This window comes from Parasteatoda tepidariorum, chromosome 7, assembly GCF_043381705.1.
Source record: "Parasteatoda tepidariorum isolate YZ-2023 chromosome 7, CAS_Ptep_4.0, whole genome shotgun sequence".
NCBI lineage: Eukaryota > Metazoa > Arthropoda > Arachnida > Araneae > Theridiidae > Parasteatoda > Parasteatoda tepidariorum.
In genome coordinates, this window is record NC_092210.1 from 67,601,183 (window position 1) to 67,617,675 (window position 16,493).

Here is a 16,493-nt window from a genome sequence, read left to right on the forward strand (position 1 = left end):
TCGAGCATGGTAAGATTTTTGAATGTATCTATTTTGATTCCTTTATATCAAACTTTTATCAAATTTTAAGATCATAATTTTTTTAAATCTTAACCCTATCTGAGTAACTCTGTAAAAAAAATTCTTTTCTGTTTATATGAGGCAGCTACCGAGCATGTGATCTTCTAAACAATTTCTGAATATTTCGGAAACCTCAAAAGTTTAATCTCAGCGTCAATGCGATTCAGTTTCATACTTTTGAAAGTAAAAGAAATGTTTCTCAATTGATCGGAAACATGCTATGAAATGAAGTTCTCTCAGATTTTCGAAAACATTTTTGTTGTGACAAAATAAGCTTTTGTACGTTTTTACAGTGTGCTAGATTTAATGTAGGCATTGCCTATTCAAAATGGTGCACTGTAAGAAATTCGGGATCAAAAAACGGTACAAAATACCGGCAATTTGGGTGCATCCTCTGTTTACCGTAAACTCTATTTTTACGCAAAATATTACATCATATTATTATTTTTGCAGTAATATTTCTTTGGTTGGACTGATTGAGTAATTTTACTGTAATTATTAATGTAAAAATTAAGGTATATCATATTGTTCTTTGCGTAACATATTTTTGGCAAAAATAGATTTTACGGTAAAAAGTACCGGTATCTTGAGAGCCAGTAATTTTGCCATAATTTGATTCGAATTTTTTTTACAGTATATACAACAACTATTTAGTAAAATTTGCTAAGATTACTGCAGGATTTAAGGTTGTCTTCTTAAGAATAAATTTCACAACTGTATACACATGAAAAAGACAAGATTTAAAGTTAATCTCTAACAAAATTTTTTTGATTTGGGTTAATAACAACGTCGACTTGGAAGGTTGATGAAAATATATATTAACAATTATCTTTTAACTTTTGAATAGTTTTAAATCATTTTCCTGATCAAGCATTAATAAAGTAGTTGAAATTATCGATTTGAAAATTTTTTAAATGCCCTTAAATATTATTATATAACTTATTATTAACCTAATGCATATTATTATGAACTCTTTCCTTTAAATTTTAAAATTGAGTATTCCATAAGTTATTAAATAGTAGTTATTTGTAGTATAAAATTTAAAATTACTATTACATTTCCTGTTACATTTAGTGTTTCATACACTGTTACATTTTTGGAGTGCTCTTAACCTCAATATCAAATTGAACCATATGATCAAACGAATTAATGCCTGTTAAATTTTATTAAAAGATATTATGCTTGAAATTTAACAATTTATTCGAATTTATTTCGATTTTATATGTAACTACATTACGGAAGTACTAAATATGCACGACACCTTGAACAAATCGTGCATATATGGAAGTACTAAATATCCACGACACCTTGAACGAATCGTGCATAGATGGAAGTACTAAATATGCACGACACCTTGAACGAATCGTGCATATATGGAAGTACTAAATATGCACGATTCGTTCAAGGTACTGAGATCATAATTTTTTCAATATAGTTTTTGATACAATATTCAACCAATTCTTTAGAAATTAGAGAAGTAGAATAAGAACTTATTCCTTTCACTATTTTTTAAAATTATTTTAATTATTTATACCCTGAAATTTAGCTGTTAGACATAATTATATTTCTGTCATATGAAGCTTTAATATAATGCAGTCTGTAAGTTGGCCGTTGTATAGATTGCTATCATAAATATTATTTCTAAACATTTGTGAAATTTTTTTTCTGTAAAATTAAGATTATAATTTAAAAATTAAAACTGATTTCCTATGAAATACGAGTATGAAAATAGTTTTTCTTCACACTTTTTTTGATAAAAATATTTTTGTTTCTAGGAACTCGTAAGTATCTGTTTTAATTGCCTAAAAACCAATTAGTTAATAATCTATTAAATAACAGGCTATCTACTATTGTAGTTTTTCTTATACATGTATCAAACCATTTCAGATATATTGCTGTTAAAAATGATTTATTTTGTGATTTTTTATTAAACTGAACTCATTTTTTCTACAGAAATTCAAACACTATATAAATACCTACGATTTGTTTAGAAAAAATTGGAATTCATAAAACTTGTGATATTGAACATTATTTTCTACACACAAGAGTCTGTACAATTGTCCAGTTAAAATGTAGTTAAACTTCTTTTAATTCGAATTTTTAAAAATATTAGTTCTCTTTTATTAATTATAAATAAAAATAAGAAAATATTTTGGAGGAAGTTTATTTTCATGAAAAGTAAATTAATGCTAAATTGAATGATAAATCTTAAATAAGGAATTGTTAAAAAAGATATTACTACTGATAAAAATTTTGAGACAAATAATTCCGTTTGACAATGAGACAAATAATTCCGTAAATTAAAAGAAATGTTTTGGAATGGCAGCATAATATATTTAATTTTGTGATTGTTTTCGTAACAGTTTTTGATCAGTTATAGATTAGTACTTAGAAGAATAGTGCTTAGATTAAGTACTTAAAACAAGCCTTTATACGTTTTGAAGTCGATCGATTCTTTTTTTTTACGAAATGTTATCACTGAAAAAAGCTTACAGTTATCTTCACAAAATAAGTTCCATGAACAGAACAGCGGTAAAAAAAACAGCTGTAAAAAAACAGCTTAATTTCCATTTACTAAAAATACTGTTCCAACATATTTTTTAAGTAAAGCTTTTTTAGTTTAAAGGAACAAATGTGGAAATCAAACGAAATCTCTTTTAGTTTAAACTCATTAGGTTTTCGTAAACAGACATTGTTGTTTTAATTTTAAGGAATAAACTCAAAATTGAATTATTTTTTTATTAAGGAAAAATTTCATTAATTATTAATTATTTTTGATATCGCCAAATTGAAATTTTTTTTTTGCCGATATAGCATTAAGAAAAAAATGGTAATATTAATTCCATAAACGCGATACTAAAAATTAAAGTTTGTCATTTGCAAATTATTTCCTTAGAAAATGTGTCTTACAAAACTAACAATACTGTGTTTTTATAGATAAAAAAAGTAAGTCAGTATTTCTAAAATTTATTATTCCATAGTCAACATTTGTTTAAGTGATTTTTCTGATAAATGTTTTCCATTTTCTTACAGAAATATTTATTATAAGTTTTCGTACATATATGCAGATTTCATCATTTTGTATTAAGACTTTGTATTTATATAATTTTTAGCTCACAGTAAGTATTTAATTTTGTATCAATAAGCACATAGTTTAATATAGATGATAAAAGAACATAAGGGCCAAATCACTTATAAATGAAACTCGATGAAAATACTCAACTTAAATTTTTACGAAACCAGGAAGTTAAATTTTAATACTTTTTTTGCTTCTTATGATTAACTGTGTTTTAGTACGTTTTAGTATAATAATAATAGTTTAATATTTTACAAATGCTAAGAGAAATTCAATTCAATATTATCATTAAAATTGAAATAGTTTTTAAAAAATGAATTCAGACATTAAAATAAATCAAAAGATTTAATTGATAATAAGAAGATTGAATTTCATATCTTGCACTTTGTTCAAATGTATAGTTCCTTAAATTGTTCACTGTTCATTTTAACAGTTTGTTGTTCACTTTAATTGTTCATTGCCTATTTTAACTGTTCACATATTAATTTTGTGCTTTAATACTAGAACGAATCGATAAAATAGATAATTGTCTTCTTTATTTTTCCGATATTCGGTAACAAACGTAGGTTATTTTCCTTCATTAATTGAGTATTTTTAGTAAAAATTTAATTGCAAGTTTTTCTGTTATTTATTAATTAAGAAAAAAGGAATAATTTTTAGTCTATAAAATGTTACCCCAAGTATTGTAAATATACGAGGCGTAAAAACGTATTGTAAATAAACGAGGCGTAAAAACGTATTGTAAATAAACGAGGCGAGTTCGAATAAAATTTTTGAGCTTAAATTTAAAATTATTAGATAAGTATGTTAGCATTGTTTTTTCTCTATATAAAATTGAGTTCCACAAATTTTATGCTTGTCATTAATATTTTATTTTTCATCTTCTAAGAACGGGGTAAGATTTTATTTTATTTTATACTTTATTACTCTTAAATTTCAAATTTCAATTTTCAAGTGCATAAATAGACTTTTGTATTTAAATAGCATAACGAATATTAAACATCAACAGTGTGTTATATTTATGAAAGTTAGATCAAATGATAGATTTTAGACCAAAATATTAATTTCATGATTGCTATGCTGAGCGATTAACCTTTTGGTTTGAGTTAAAATCGTGACAATAAAACCCCAGAAAATAATTTATTGTGTGTATTATTATGTAATTCTGTAATAAATATTTAATATTTTTAAGAAAATTCAAAAATGCATAAACAAAACTATAAGAAGTATAAGTAGTTCTTTCTGTGCAGAGTCTAAAACATAACGAAGCTTGTAGATAAAAAATAGCATTTATTGTATAAAATAGATAGCATAGTTTGCCATCAAATGAAAACATAACAGTTGTACATCAGCATTTACAGTGATTTACTCAGCATTTAATCAGGGATCATTTCATATCATTAAAGCATCAGTTATTTTAAGCTCGTTGAAATCTGGAGCGAATCAACAGTCTCTTTCCACTGCGTTTGTTTTTCTACCAGACGGATCTCTCTCCGTCGAACAGGTTTTTTTAGCACTAGATTTGAAGATGTTGCCACCTTATGAATAATAACTTTCAAAGAACATTTGATTTTCAGTTAATTTGCATAAAGCCTAAAATATTTCCAACTAGAAAGATATTTAATAATGCATCCCAAGTGATAAACCCATTCCCAAAAATGCATTAAAATTTTTCATACGCAGAAACAGTTTACAATTTTCTGCAAAATAGAACAAAAAGTGATTTTCGGATGAATTTTTAATAATGTTAACAATAATTTCTTTTTTTTTATGTTTTAAAATATAAGAAATAAAAAACAGCACTGAAAATGTTATTAATGATGTAATGTCAATCAGAAGTTTTCTAAAATTCCAGTTCCACTTATTTACATTCCATTGTTTAGGGGTTACTTTTACAAAGCATTGATATAAAAAATGAAATCAATTCATTATGTTTAAACTATTTGCAAATTATAACAAAAATAAAATGATAACTATGGATAACGGTTGTGACGCCTCAAGAATTTCAACTTTATTTAATAACAGCAATAAAACTTTTCATTTGCGATATGTTTCAAATCCCATTTACGTTAACAATTATTTTTATTTGAAAATAGAAATTTAGAATTAAAAGCTTTAAATATGTCATCAATGTTTTTAGGCACATCAATGTTTTTAGGATTTTATAAGAAATTATTAAGCTTATAAATTTTAATTTTCAATTTCCAGGTCGATCAGGTAAATAACATTTTATTATGATTTCATTAGCTAAAATTAAATTTTTTATTAAAATAAAAGTTACGACTAGCATTATAAATCATATGCACATATTGTTTCGCAATTAGCATTTGGATTCACAAATTCAGCAAGAGTCACATATTTTTATTTGCTTTAGTAGATTTTATAGGATATTTATTGTTTTTACTTTAATAAACCAAATTCATTCTTTAATCTAAGAGACTTAAATGGTTATTGATTTAGAAAAGTAATGAAAAAATAAGCATAAAAATGAGTTAATTAACTAAAACAAGTAAAATGTTTAGTTCTAAATAGTTATTACAATGCACATTGACTTGAAATTCTACCCTTAGTTACAAAGATTTACAGCGTAATTATGAAAATCTATTAAAAAGTGAAAATTTTTGATAATAGAATATAGATTTTTCTGAATAATGTGTATGGGACGAGGAAACAAATTCAAGATGATTTCGAAGTTTCAAATATGGAATGATTTGTTTAAACCTCATTGTATATAAAAAGGAATTTGACTATTATACAATACTATAGTTAGAATTAAAACAAACGCAATATTAAATTTAACACCATATTATGGTTTTTCATAATTTACACATTTTTATGGCTAGTTGTATCCATTTTTTGTCTTAGCATTGAGCTATTTTATCTGAGTGTGGCAGATAGACTTTAAGTATAATAAGAAATTTGTTCATTTTGTTTTGATATATGTATAAAATAGTTTTTAAACACACATATTATGATATGTACACATAGCATACACATTACACAGTGTGAATACATAATATGCTCATAATATTTACATACACATATTATGACGGCAATTTCTACTAGTCAGCAAATAATCAACGTAAAATAAAATTATGTTTTAATTAATTTTAATAGTAAAATTACGTTTACAAAAGATATTAAGATGTATTTCCAAGAGTAATTTTTGATTTAGACTAGCGCAAAAATTTTGCAAAATAAATTGCAAGCAAACACTGTATTAAAAATAATATTTAGAGTATTACTAACTTACGAAAAATTCCATTTTAATTTGTAACCAAAAATGAAAATAATCGCTAATTTTATCAATAGTTGGACAAAAATATCGTGTTTCTTTTCTGTTATTAAAAAAATGTTTACTTTAAATTTTCATTTTTTATTTACGTAGAAAAAAGGAAGATATTAGACAAGATATTCTAAATCTTAATTTCTAAGTCTGGAATATTTTTGTATAAAAATTATAGATATAGATTATACTCTTGCAAAAATTTCTTTCCAAGAAAAATAAAGAGTTGAGCAATTTAAGAATTTTTATTGCATATTATGAATCTAATAACTGATATCAAAATTGCATAAGTTATATTTTAGCTACTAAATTGACAAATGTACAATATATAACTTCATTTAAAATAGCTTCGAAGAATTAAAACAAACATTTAAATTTTTTTACAATAGCAATAAAAATTAAAAACTGAGCATTAATAAAAAAGTATACGTCCTTTCAGATGATTTTTATTATTCTAGAGAATTGTTAATAAAGTAAAAATTAATTGAATAAATCAAAATCTTTGTTTTAGGACATGGTATGTAAAATTTCTTCAAATAAGATTATAAAATGAGCTAGTCTCAATGGCTATTACAAGGCTAATTTCTTTAAGATTTATTTTTTCTGTTTAATGTAAGAATGACTGAAATAAATTTGGATTTTAAAGTACATAATGTGCCTCAATTAAAAATGCAATTAGCTTCACTTACATCTTCATGCAAAATAATTTTTTTTAAACTGCTGTACCCTGTCTTTTATCTTTTAACAAATAAAGGGATAAAAAAAAATGGAAAACAGATGCATTCTTTTAGATTAAATGTTTTGTTAGCTGATGACGAGTTTACTCGTCTTTTTCGCACCCAAACATTGCTGACCGATGACGAATTACATTATCATTACACTTGAATTATCTATTTCAATTTGTGAAATTCAGAGCAAAGTGGAATATTGCAGAAGATTTTCAGATCATATCAAAGGTTTAATTTCATTTCCCTCAACATAAATAAAATTTATTGGAGTTTTTTCCTAGTGTTCCAGTTAATTAATTCCGAAATGATAGCCGGTTACATGACACAGCTTCTAAGTAAAATTATTGGTCAAAATATGCTAAGTGTGACCCTTATAGTGTTTAGTATGCACCGAGTAAAGACAGTGTCATTTAATTAGATACAATAAAAATCGAGGTTAAAGAAAATAAAGCATAAAAGTTAAGTACTTGTAGCAAAAAAATTTCTTCCAACTATGGAATGTGGCATAACGATTTATATTTTTAATATACCTTCGAACAATATGCTTTAAAGTAACACATTTACTAACATTTTTATCATTTGATTAACATATGTAACTATTGTTTTTTGGATTGCTAACGAAAGTTAATTATTTAGTTAATTATTAAGAATTGATTAGATAAATTATTTCTTTTCCTTTCTTACTATTATCCATTTTCCTAAATCTTTCTCGTTTTAAATAATTATAGTAAAGTATTAGCCACTTTTATTGCACAGTTTATTTCATTACTCATCAAATCTCTCATACGGCTTTCGCGCTTATAGTATTCTGTATAAATGACAAATAAATGTGCTTGTTTGTATGCATGTTTAAAGAATATTTCATTTTTTCAGATCATCCAGAGCAATGTAACTATACATACTTTTCCACATCAAATTTTGAATTAATTTAATTTTATTTCAGATATGCGAAAACAAAATATGATAATAGTAACCACAAATTGTTTTTATAATATATTTATTTCGATAAAAATTTCCTTGGATTGATGAAAAATATTATGATGATCATGTTTAAAAGTAAAATCATTTTTTTTCATTTAAGCATGATCAAATAAAAGCGAATGAAAGAACTAAACAAAATTAAATTATAAAACAGGATAACTAACTCTGTATTTTTCAAATTAATGAATGTCTGTAGAAAGGTTTTCAGTATTGTCATATTCTTAAACTGGATAGTATAAAATATTGATTAGTGAACGCAAATTAAAGTTTAACTGTTAATTAAATTTACTTAATTATTGTAACTACACATCTACTACATCCTCAATTCCATATAATACATATCATCATGCAATTAATGTTTCTTTTCTTTTTTCATTAGTCTTAGGTGGAGTTCTGTCAATTTTCTCAGATCTTGCTGGTTAGTTCTACAAAATCAGCATTGCAAGAATGAAATAATAAAATCCTGTAATAATAAGATATATTGCATAAATAAAAGTTATGTAACAGAAATTGTATGTGTCTGATGATATAATAGTGTATGATTATATGAAAGTAACAAATCTTGAACCCACATGACTTATTATGTTTAATTCTAATATTTAATTAATGTAAATAATTGTTTTTATTAATATTTCAAATTACATTAAGTTCTAATATTTAAAACAAATCAAACACTATTTTTTTAAAAATAAAAAGCAGGAGAGATTTCTGTAAAACAGAAGCAGATTTTATAATGATGCTCAAGATTTTTTAAAAGCCTAATATTAAGTAATATGACTAATATTAAATATTAAGGCTAATATTAAATAATAAGCAGGACTTTAAAATCTAATATTAGTAAGCTTTAATAATAATTAATAAGCCAAAAATTAAAGCCTAATATTAAGTAGGGTAAAAGTTTATTTTGATGCCCCCTGTGTCTCGCTATATGGTTTGTCGCGTAATAACTTTAAGTACTTAATTAACCAAATAACTATAATAAAGTAATTTCTATTACCTAAAATTATCTAAACAATTATCTAAAAAAATTATCTCGCAACCGGAATATAGTTAAAGTATATGCAACATTACTTCTAAAAAATTAAGCCAAATAAAAGAAAATTTTTCTTTTACATTATATCTTAATATTTTTATATTTCTTAATAGGCTTGATGTTATTATTATAGTTTGAAGATAATTATAGGGAAATATTTGATGAAAATGCCATGTGCAAACTGCTATACTTTCGCTACGTATCAAAAAAAAAATCTAATTTAATTATTTAAATAAATCTGATCTAATTCTGAAAAAAAAGATTTTTTCAATTAAATTAGATTTTAGCTAGAATATATTTAGATATCTAAAATTAGATTTTAGCTCTTTTTCTGATAATCATGTGTCCTTCGAATACGCAGATATGTATCCGGAACTAAATTTTTTATTTATTGTAATTAAAATATTGTGGTGTACTTTGTATATTTTATTTCAACCAATAAATGAATAAGGAAGAAAAATTTTCGTCAAATTAATATGCTGACGACTAATGAAGATTGAATATCCTTATTTCAGCTTCCAAATATGTTTAGGAAAAAATAAATTAATATTTTTCTCGGAATACTTAGTCACATTTGAATGATTATTGAATAAATACTAAAGGCTTTTTTCTTTAAAAAAAATGCTGCGTTAGCAAAAAGGTTTGCCTCGATTGATTTTGCAAGAATGAAATTTGTTGAATGTTGAAGTTAAAGCAGCATTTCTAAAGTAAAATGTAAGGCATGAATTAAAATTAACGGTAATTAAAATTAACGAGCTCTATTTTCTCTGAAAGTGGCTTTAATTTTGATAATTTCTTGTTGCGATACTATCGTTGCAAGTTTTGCTAGTAGCAGTCCGAAAAAATGATTTTAACTTTTTTTATCCTCCAGTAGACAGTTGCTGTTAAATTTGAGTGTTCTACCTTATAAAATTTTTTTTTCATGTCTCTTAACACCGAAAATAGTAATAACATTTATACTCTAAAGAGGTGTTCCAACACACAAAGAAGCAATGATAGTTCTCGACTTAGTGAAACAACTAGAATGTTTTTTTTTTACATTGCTTGATGTTAAGTGTTTGCTATTAAATAACTATAAAATGTATCATTATAGTAAGATATGATACACATTACGAATCCTTAGTTATTTTTAAGTTACAATATAGAGTAATATTCAGTAATTTAAGTTGCATGTATTCATTAATTCAAAAAATAAAATTATTTCATAAATCAAACATTTAAACTAGGCATAACAGAGCAGAAGTGGATAAAAATTGAACATTAAGTAATTATTTAATACAGTTTTCAGAGAATTAAAAACTATAATATGAATAACCTTACTACGCAACTAATAACATATATACACATTTTAACGGCAAACTTTAGTTTTTGTATATGAAAAGCAGAATTAAAGACAACAACGAACTTCACGCCAAATAGTGTAAACAATAACTGACGATATCTAAAATGCTCTATAATTGGAGTTTTCGGAAGCGAAAATGGGAAAATAGTCAAATTTTGCTTGAAGTGGTCATGAAATGCTTGTATTATCATAAAACAAAAAGATCAAGAAATAAATCAAGAAAACAATAATCAAAGAAAACCCTCTGAATTATAGCTGTAAGACAGCTACTTTAAACTTAGTCGAAATTTTAATTTTGTTTAAAATACTTAACCGAATTTACTAAACAGATAGTACTAAGAACAAATGGCACTATTATATTTTGCGAATTAGTTTCAAAGTTCTATGAATTATTATTATGTATTAAACTTTGCTTTAAATTTTCTTGCTAAAGGGGCACTTTAGTACAGAATTTCTATTAATAATATTATGCTTTTCGCTTTTACACTACTGTCTTTGAATGTCATTATTAGATTTAAAATTTTTTTTTTTGACGGTCAACTTATTTAAAGCTCTGCTACATATTTCCTGGAAATATTATTAAGTAGTCGCCGATAAGCCATAGTGGGTGAATTGAGGGGATGCGAACTATTAGTCTAAAGAGAGCCGTAGAGGCTTAGGGGATAGAGTGTTCGCCTTCCAATAAAGTGACCCAGGTTTGAGTCCCACCGATGGCTGGTCGATACAAAATCCGCACCCAGCTCGCACCAATCACAGTTTTGACGTAAAATATCCTCAGTGGTAGATGGATCGTGGGTTAGATTACCCTTGTCGTAAGGCTACCCATAAGATGCTTTTTTTTGGTTTTCCTCTCCATGTAAAGCAAATGCGGATTAGTTCCCTCAAAAAGTCCTCCACATTACAAATTTGTCCCAATTCTCAGTCCAAAAGTTTGGATTCCTTTGAATTGGGTTCAAAATTACAAGGGCATGGAGTTTACAATTGATAGTCGTAAGCTCAAAATTGGGTTGGCTGTTCAACATATATATATATATATTAATATATATATATAACGCTTTGAAAGNCCTCCTTTATATATATATTTATTGGTCTAACGAATTTACTCTAAGTTAAAAACTTGCATTGGTGGTGGTGCCATTTTTTTGTGGTTGGTTTTAAATTACAAAAATTATGCTTGATTTAAATGAACTATATATATTAAATTATTCTTGAGTTTCTTTTGTTGATTTTATAAACGTAAAATTTTTGCAAAATACCAAATAAACATTCAGTTTATTATATCGTCATACTTTTGTGCTCTGATTATGAGTTGATTTAATAAGGTATATGTTTATCGCGTATCAAAAAATTATTATTGGATATTTAAAAATAATTTTTTTAACGTTTATAGAAGCGAAACGTATTATTTTTATTATTTACTTATTTCTTTAAACAAAAGTCATAATATTTATTGAATTTGTTACATAATTTAATTTGTTAAACAATTTAATTTATTACTACTGTTTCCGAAAGTAAAAACAAAAACTTTAAAGTTTTGGTATTTTTAAAATTAACATAAATCAAAATTCCCTTTTATGTGATAATATTGAACTTTAGTTTCTGGTTTCGGTTCTTGGATATTTTCAACATTCACTATTTCAATACATTTGGTAATTTATATGCATTTAAAAAAGCGCTTAAAATAGAAATTTAATGTGTTTTAAATTAAAAATTTTATATTATTTCTTACATTTTTGCTGAAAGTTAAGGTTACTTTGAATTTTCTATTTCCTCGAAATATACTTTATAATCGTTAAATTTTTTGATTTGTACTTGTAATTAATTTTACTTGTACTTTTTACTCTTTACTTTTCGATAACGCATTTTTTATGCTTTTCACTCGTTACGTTTGCTTAAAGTACTTGTGCTTATACTCGTGACAGTTTAAAAATAGGGTTACCATTTTTTTATCCATTAACATTTAAAATTTATAATTGCAGTAATATAAGATACACAGATAACTGTAAATTATTTTAGATACACTATAAAGTAATGATTTTCAATTAAGGATTCATGTATATTCACACTCTTTAAACAAAATCATTTCAGGTTCCTCTCGCTGCACTTTTCTTCGCCAAGATGTCAACAGACGTGAATACTGCTTTAAATGCGGTAAATGTGGAAAGGCTGACTCATTTAACTATCACCCAGTTAAAATCAGACTTGCGTTTAAGAAATCTTTCGCTTAATGGAAATAAAAATGACGACATTTCAACTTCAAATGATAATTTTGATTGTCACCTCAAAGTCATTTACAATATTTTTCAAGCTCGTAAAGCTGGATTCAAGCTTAATCCAGGAAGGTCGCAATTTGCTGTATCAGAAATTTCTCTTTTTGATCGAATTCTTTCCCAAAATGGCGAACACCCTGATCCAGAAAGCACAGTAGCAATTGAACATTACTCTAATCCATAGATTCTCAACCTTTTTAGCGTTTCCGCCCCCTTAAGGAGCAAAAAACATTTCAACGCCCCCCCCTTGCTAAAATCCAGTTATTTAGAGCATGGGGACAGAGGGAGGTGTGCTGAATTATAAGAGGCAATATTTTTAAGCAATTTTTATTATACGCTTTAAATTAGAAAAAAAAATTAATTTGTTCATTAACTCGATAATTTTCTCACGGCAGGTATTCGCAGTCCATTTGTTATAATATTATGATTAAAATAAATATGTTTAATGAAAAAAAAATACAACAAAGAGACCTATGTTTGAAACGAAAAGTTAATTATTAATTAGATAATTGAAAAAACACCCAAAATAATTTTTCAACACTAAAAAGTAGTATCAACGAAACATTCAAGTAACTATGCTAGTGGGAGGATTGTTCAGAACCAATCGTATTGGATCTTATCGCCCTGATCAGACTGTACAAGGCGCTAATATTATCTCGTTTAGATTACAATTGTGTAGTCTACGGCACTGCTACTGCATCCAATTTAAGGCGCTTAGATACAGTGCATCATACAGCTTTACGTACTCGTATATGTAGTGGCTCATTCCGCACTTCTCCAGTTGAAAGTTTATATGTTATTTGTCACGAATCATCTCTAGATTTAGGCCGCATGCAGCTGTCTCTGGCTTATTACTATCGTTTCATATCCTGCAAATCTCATCCTTTAGAGCATGATGCCCTTCTATCATGCTTGGAGCGATTGTACGATACGCTAGACTTTCACATTTCAGTCCATTTCATGCTCGCATGCGCTCATTTATACAAACATGCGACATTTGTGACGTAACAACGCAATCAGTAGATCACTTTCTCATACCACCATGGATCATTGCGCAAATATAAGTTTTATTCCCCTTTTATGGTGTACAGTAAATCTAATTTTGCAACCATCATTTATCAACAAATATTCAATTCCCATCGTCACCAATATTTTGAGTATGTGCCTGTTCTTACTGACGGATCAAAATCAGCGGGTTACTTAGGCTGTGGTGTCATCATAGCTGATGACGTTTATAGCTACAAGCTCCCAGATATTTGTCCCGTCTTCACTGCAGAAGCTGTTGCCATCCTCTTGGCATTGTAGCTGATTTCTCACGCTCTGAACGAAAGTATTTTATATACTCCGATAGTAAAAGTGCTTTGAAGCAGTTAGAAAATTTTCACAGTGATACTCATCCAATTTTATGTTTCATTAATCGTTTATTAATCGCTCTTAGCAAGAAGGTATTTAATATTTCATATTGCTGGATACCGAGTCACGTTGGTATACCAGAGAATGAGTTGGCTGATTCTGCAGCACTATCTGCAACTACTGACTTAACAATATCTGTATCATTCTTAGATATTCAACTACATGTTCGGCAGCTGATCGCGTCCCTTTGGCAACAGCATTGGGATTTTCAAACTCAATATAAACTTTATAATATCAAACAATATCTAGACCCCTTACTTGCATTGCGTCTAAGTGATGCAGATGAGAAGCTTAATAATCTCAGAATCGGCCACACTCGACTCACGCATCTTCACCAGTTGTTTGGAGAATCTCCTCCCAAATGCGACACTTGTAATGTTTTACTTACGGTTCATCACATTTTAACCATTTGTCCTTGTTTTAATCAACATCTTTTTACCTTTTTAAATAGCACTATTAAGAAATATAATAGTGTGACGGATTTGTTAGGTGAAATTCATCATCCTAGCATTTTCGCATTTCTGCGAGCTATTGACATTTTACATTGCATATAATTGTTTTATTTGATTTTATTAACTCTTAATTCTCCCCCATGTCCATTTTACCATTTCTGTGTATTTTTTATAGAGTTACGCCTTTTATCGATTTTCATGAATTTTTAAAAATACGTATCTTGTGATTAACAATTTTATTAGTTTCATTTATTTTATGACGATGAAATTGTTGTGTGCAATTTACCGTTAGATTTGACTCAACAAATTGTTGACGCAGCACATCCTCCTTTGGATCTTGCTCCATAAAACTCTATATTCAATCAATCAACCCTTTAATTGAATATGTAAGCTCTAATTGGTATCTTGAAATAAAATTCTCCCACAGACCAAAGTTTTGGTTGTTCAGCATATTTGGAAAAAATATTACACCAAATTTTTTACACTCTACCATGAGTTACTGAGAAATCGAATTTTAAATATCGATTTTTAAAAATTCGATTTCTTAAGAATTATTCTACCGCTTTTGTTTAAATTTCGTATTTTTTATTTTTTTAAATTTTTTTATTTTTTATTTAAACGACTTAAAACTCCTCATGCACCACAAAGTACAGCATGAGGCTTACAGTTGTAAGTAGAAAACAAAAAGAAGAAAAATTCACAAATTTACATTAAAAACAAAATTCTGCAAGACCGCAAGACTTTCAATACTTTTGACCAGTTCTGATAAGACAGGTGGCCAACAAATAGAAAGACGTCTCAAATCAGTCTTTAAATTCATTCGGGCACTCGCATACAGACTACAATGAAGAAAAATATGTTCAGCATCACCGCAAGCACAAATTCCACTGGTCTGCAGATGGAAACGAAATAAATATCTCTTAAAATTTCCATGGTTTGTTAAAATTTGGGTCAATTTAAAATCAGTTGCAAAGAATTTACATTGCAAACGGTGAAAAATGGATGGAAAGAACCTTTTCGTCCAGAGCGACCGAGGCGAAGCAAGAAATTCTGCATTCCAGTCCGCAATGATTTTATCTCTAGCGATGCGCTTCCAGTGAGAAGCTGGAACAGACACCCTTAAGTCTATTTCACCACACGTAGCTTCCCTAGCCAATTGGTCTGCTCTTTCATTGCCCAAAATACCGCTATGGCCACGAACGTAAGAAAAATGAATAGTTACGTTTTCAAGAGCGTTCAAAATCGAGTGAATTTCCACCACAAGCTTCTCAGTAGAAGTCGTGTCACGCAAAAGAAAAAGTGAAGAAAGAGAATCTGTACAAATGAGATATTTAAAAATTTGGTTTTCACTAAAAGAATTTTGTATCCACTTAACAACCAGGTTTATACACAAAAGTTCAGCCTGGAAAACAGTACATTCATTATGTAGTCGGTGCTTGGCAGTAACATTCTCTGTTCCATTTTCATAAATTACAAAAGCAAGACCAACCCTTCCATCAAGCTTACTACCATCCGTAAAGCAGATAGTTTTATATTCCTGAAAAACATTATTTACATAAGGAATAATTATAACAGGTTTCCTGCATGCTGGGTGGGGCAAACATGAAATAGGAAGCTTCCCGTCCAGGGTTAGACAATCGTTGTCTTTTATCTTCTCCTTTAATTCAAGATTATTTAAGATAATTAAATCAATAGGCGGAAGACCAGCGATAACAAAGACCGCATCATAACTAACAGTTCTATATCCCCGAATAATTCGTAGAAGAATTCTTCTTTGAGTTCTTCTAAGGATTCTAATATTTATCTTCTTTCTCAAAGAGTTTCCCCAAGATCCTGAAGCATATGAAATAAG

At 27.5% G+C, this 16,493-nt stretch overlaps 1 protein-coding gene and 1 long non-coding RNA gene across 3 annotated transcripts in view; one reads left to right on the plus strand and one right to left on the minus strand.

Annotated features, from left to right (window-relative positions):
• Positions 1–8,641, plus strand: LOC107456750 (uncharacterized). 2 transcript variants are annotated; one of them, XR_011637310.1, is made up of 3 exons: positions 2,421–5,353; positions 6,934–8,038; positions 8,511–8,641. It is a non-coding gene; the product is annotated as an uncharacterized lncRNA (long non-coding RNA). The 2 variants fall into 2 exon arrangements; XR_011637309.1 differs by having other exon boundaries at positions 1–8,038.
• A 6,697-nt stretch (positions 8,642–15,338) lies between these two features.
• The window catches only part of LOC122270499 (uncharacterized), a 3,796-nt gene continuing 2,641 nt past the window's right edge, over positions 15,339–16,493 (minus strand). The window contains exon 2 of the mRNA XM_071183794.1: positions 15,339–16,474. Within this exon, the coding sequence (XP_071039895.1) occupies positions 15,339–16,474 (1,136 nt within the window). The remainder of the gene's footprint in view (positions 16,475–16,493) is intronic.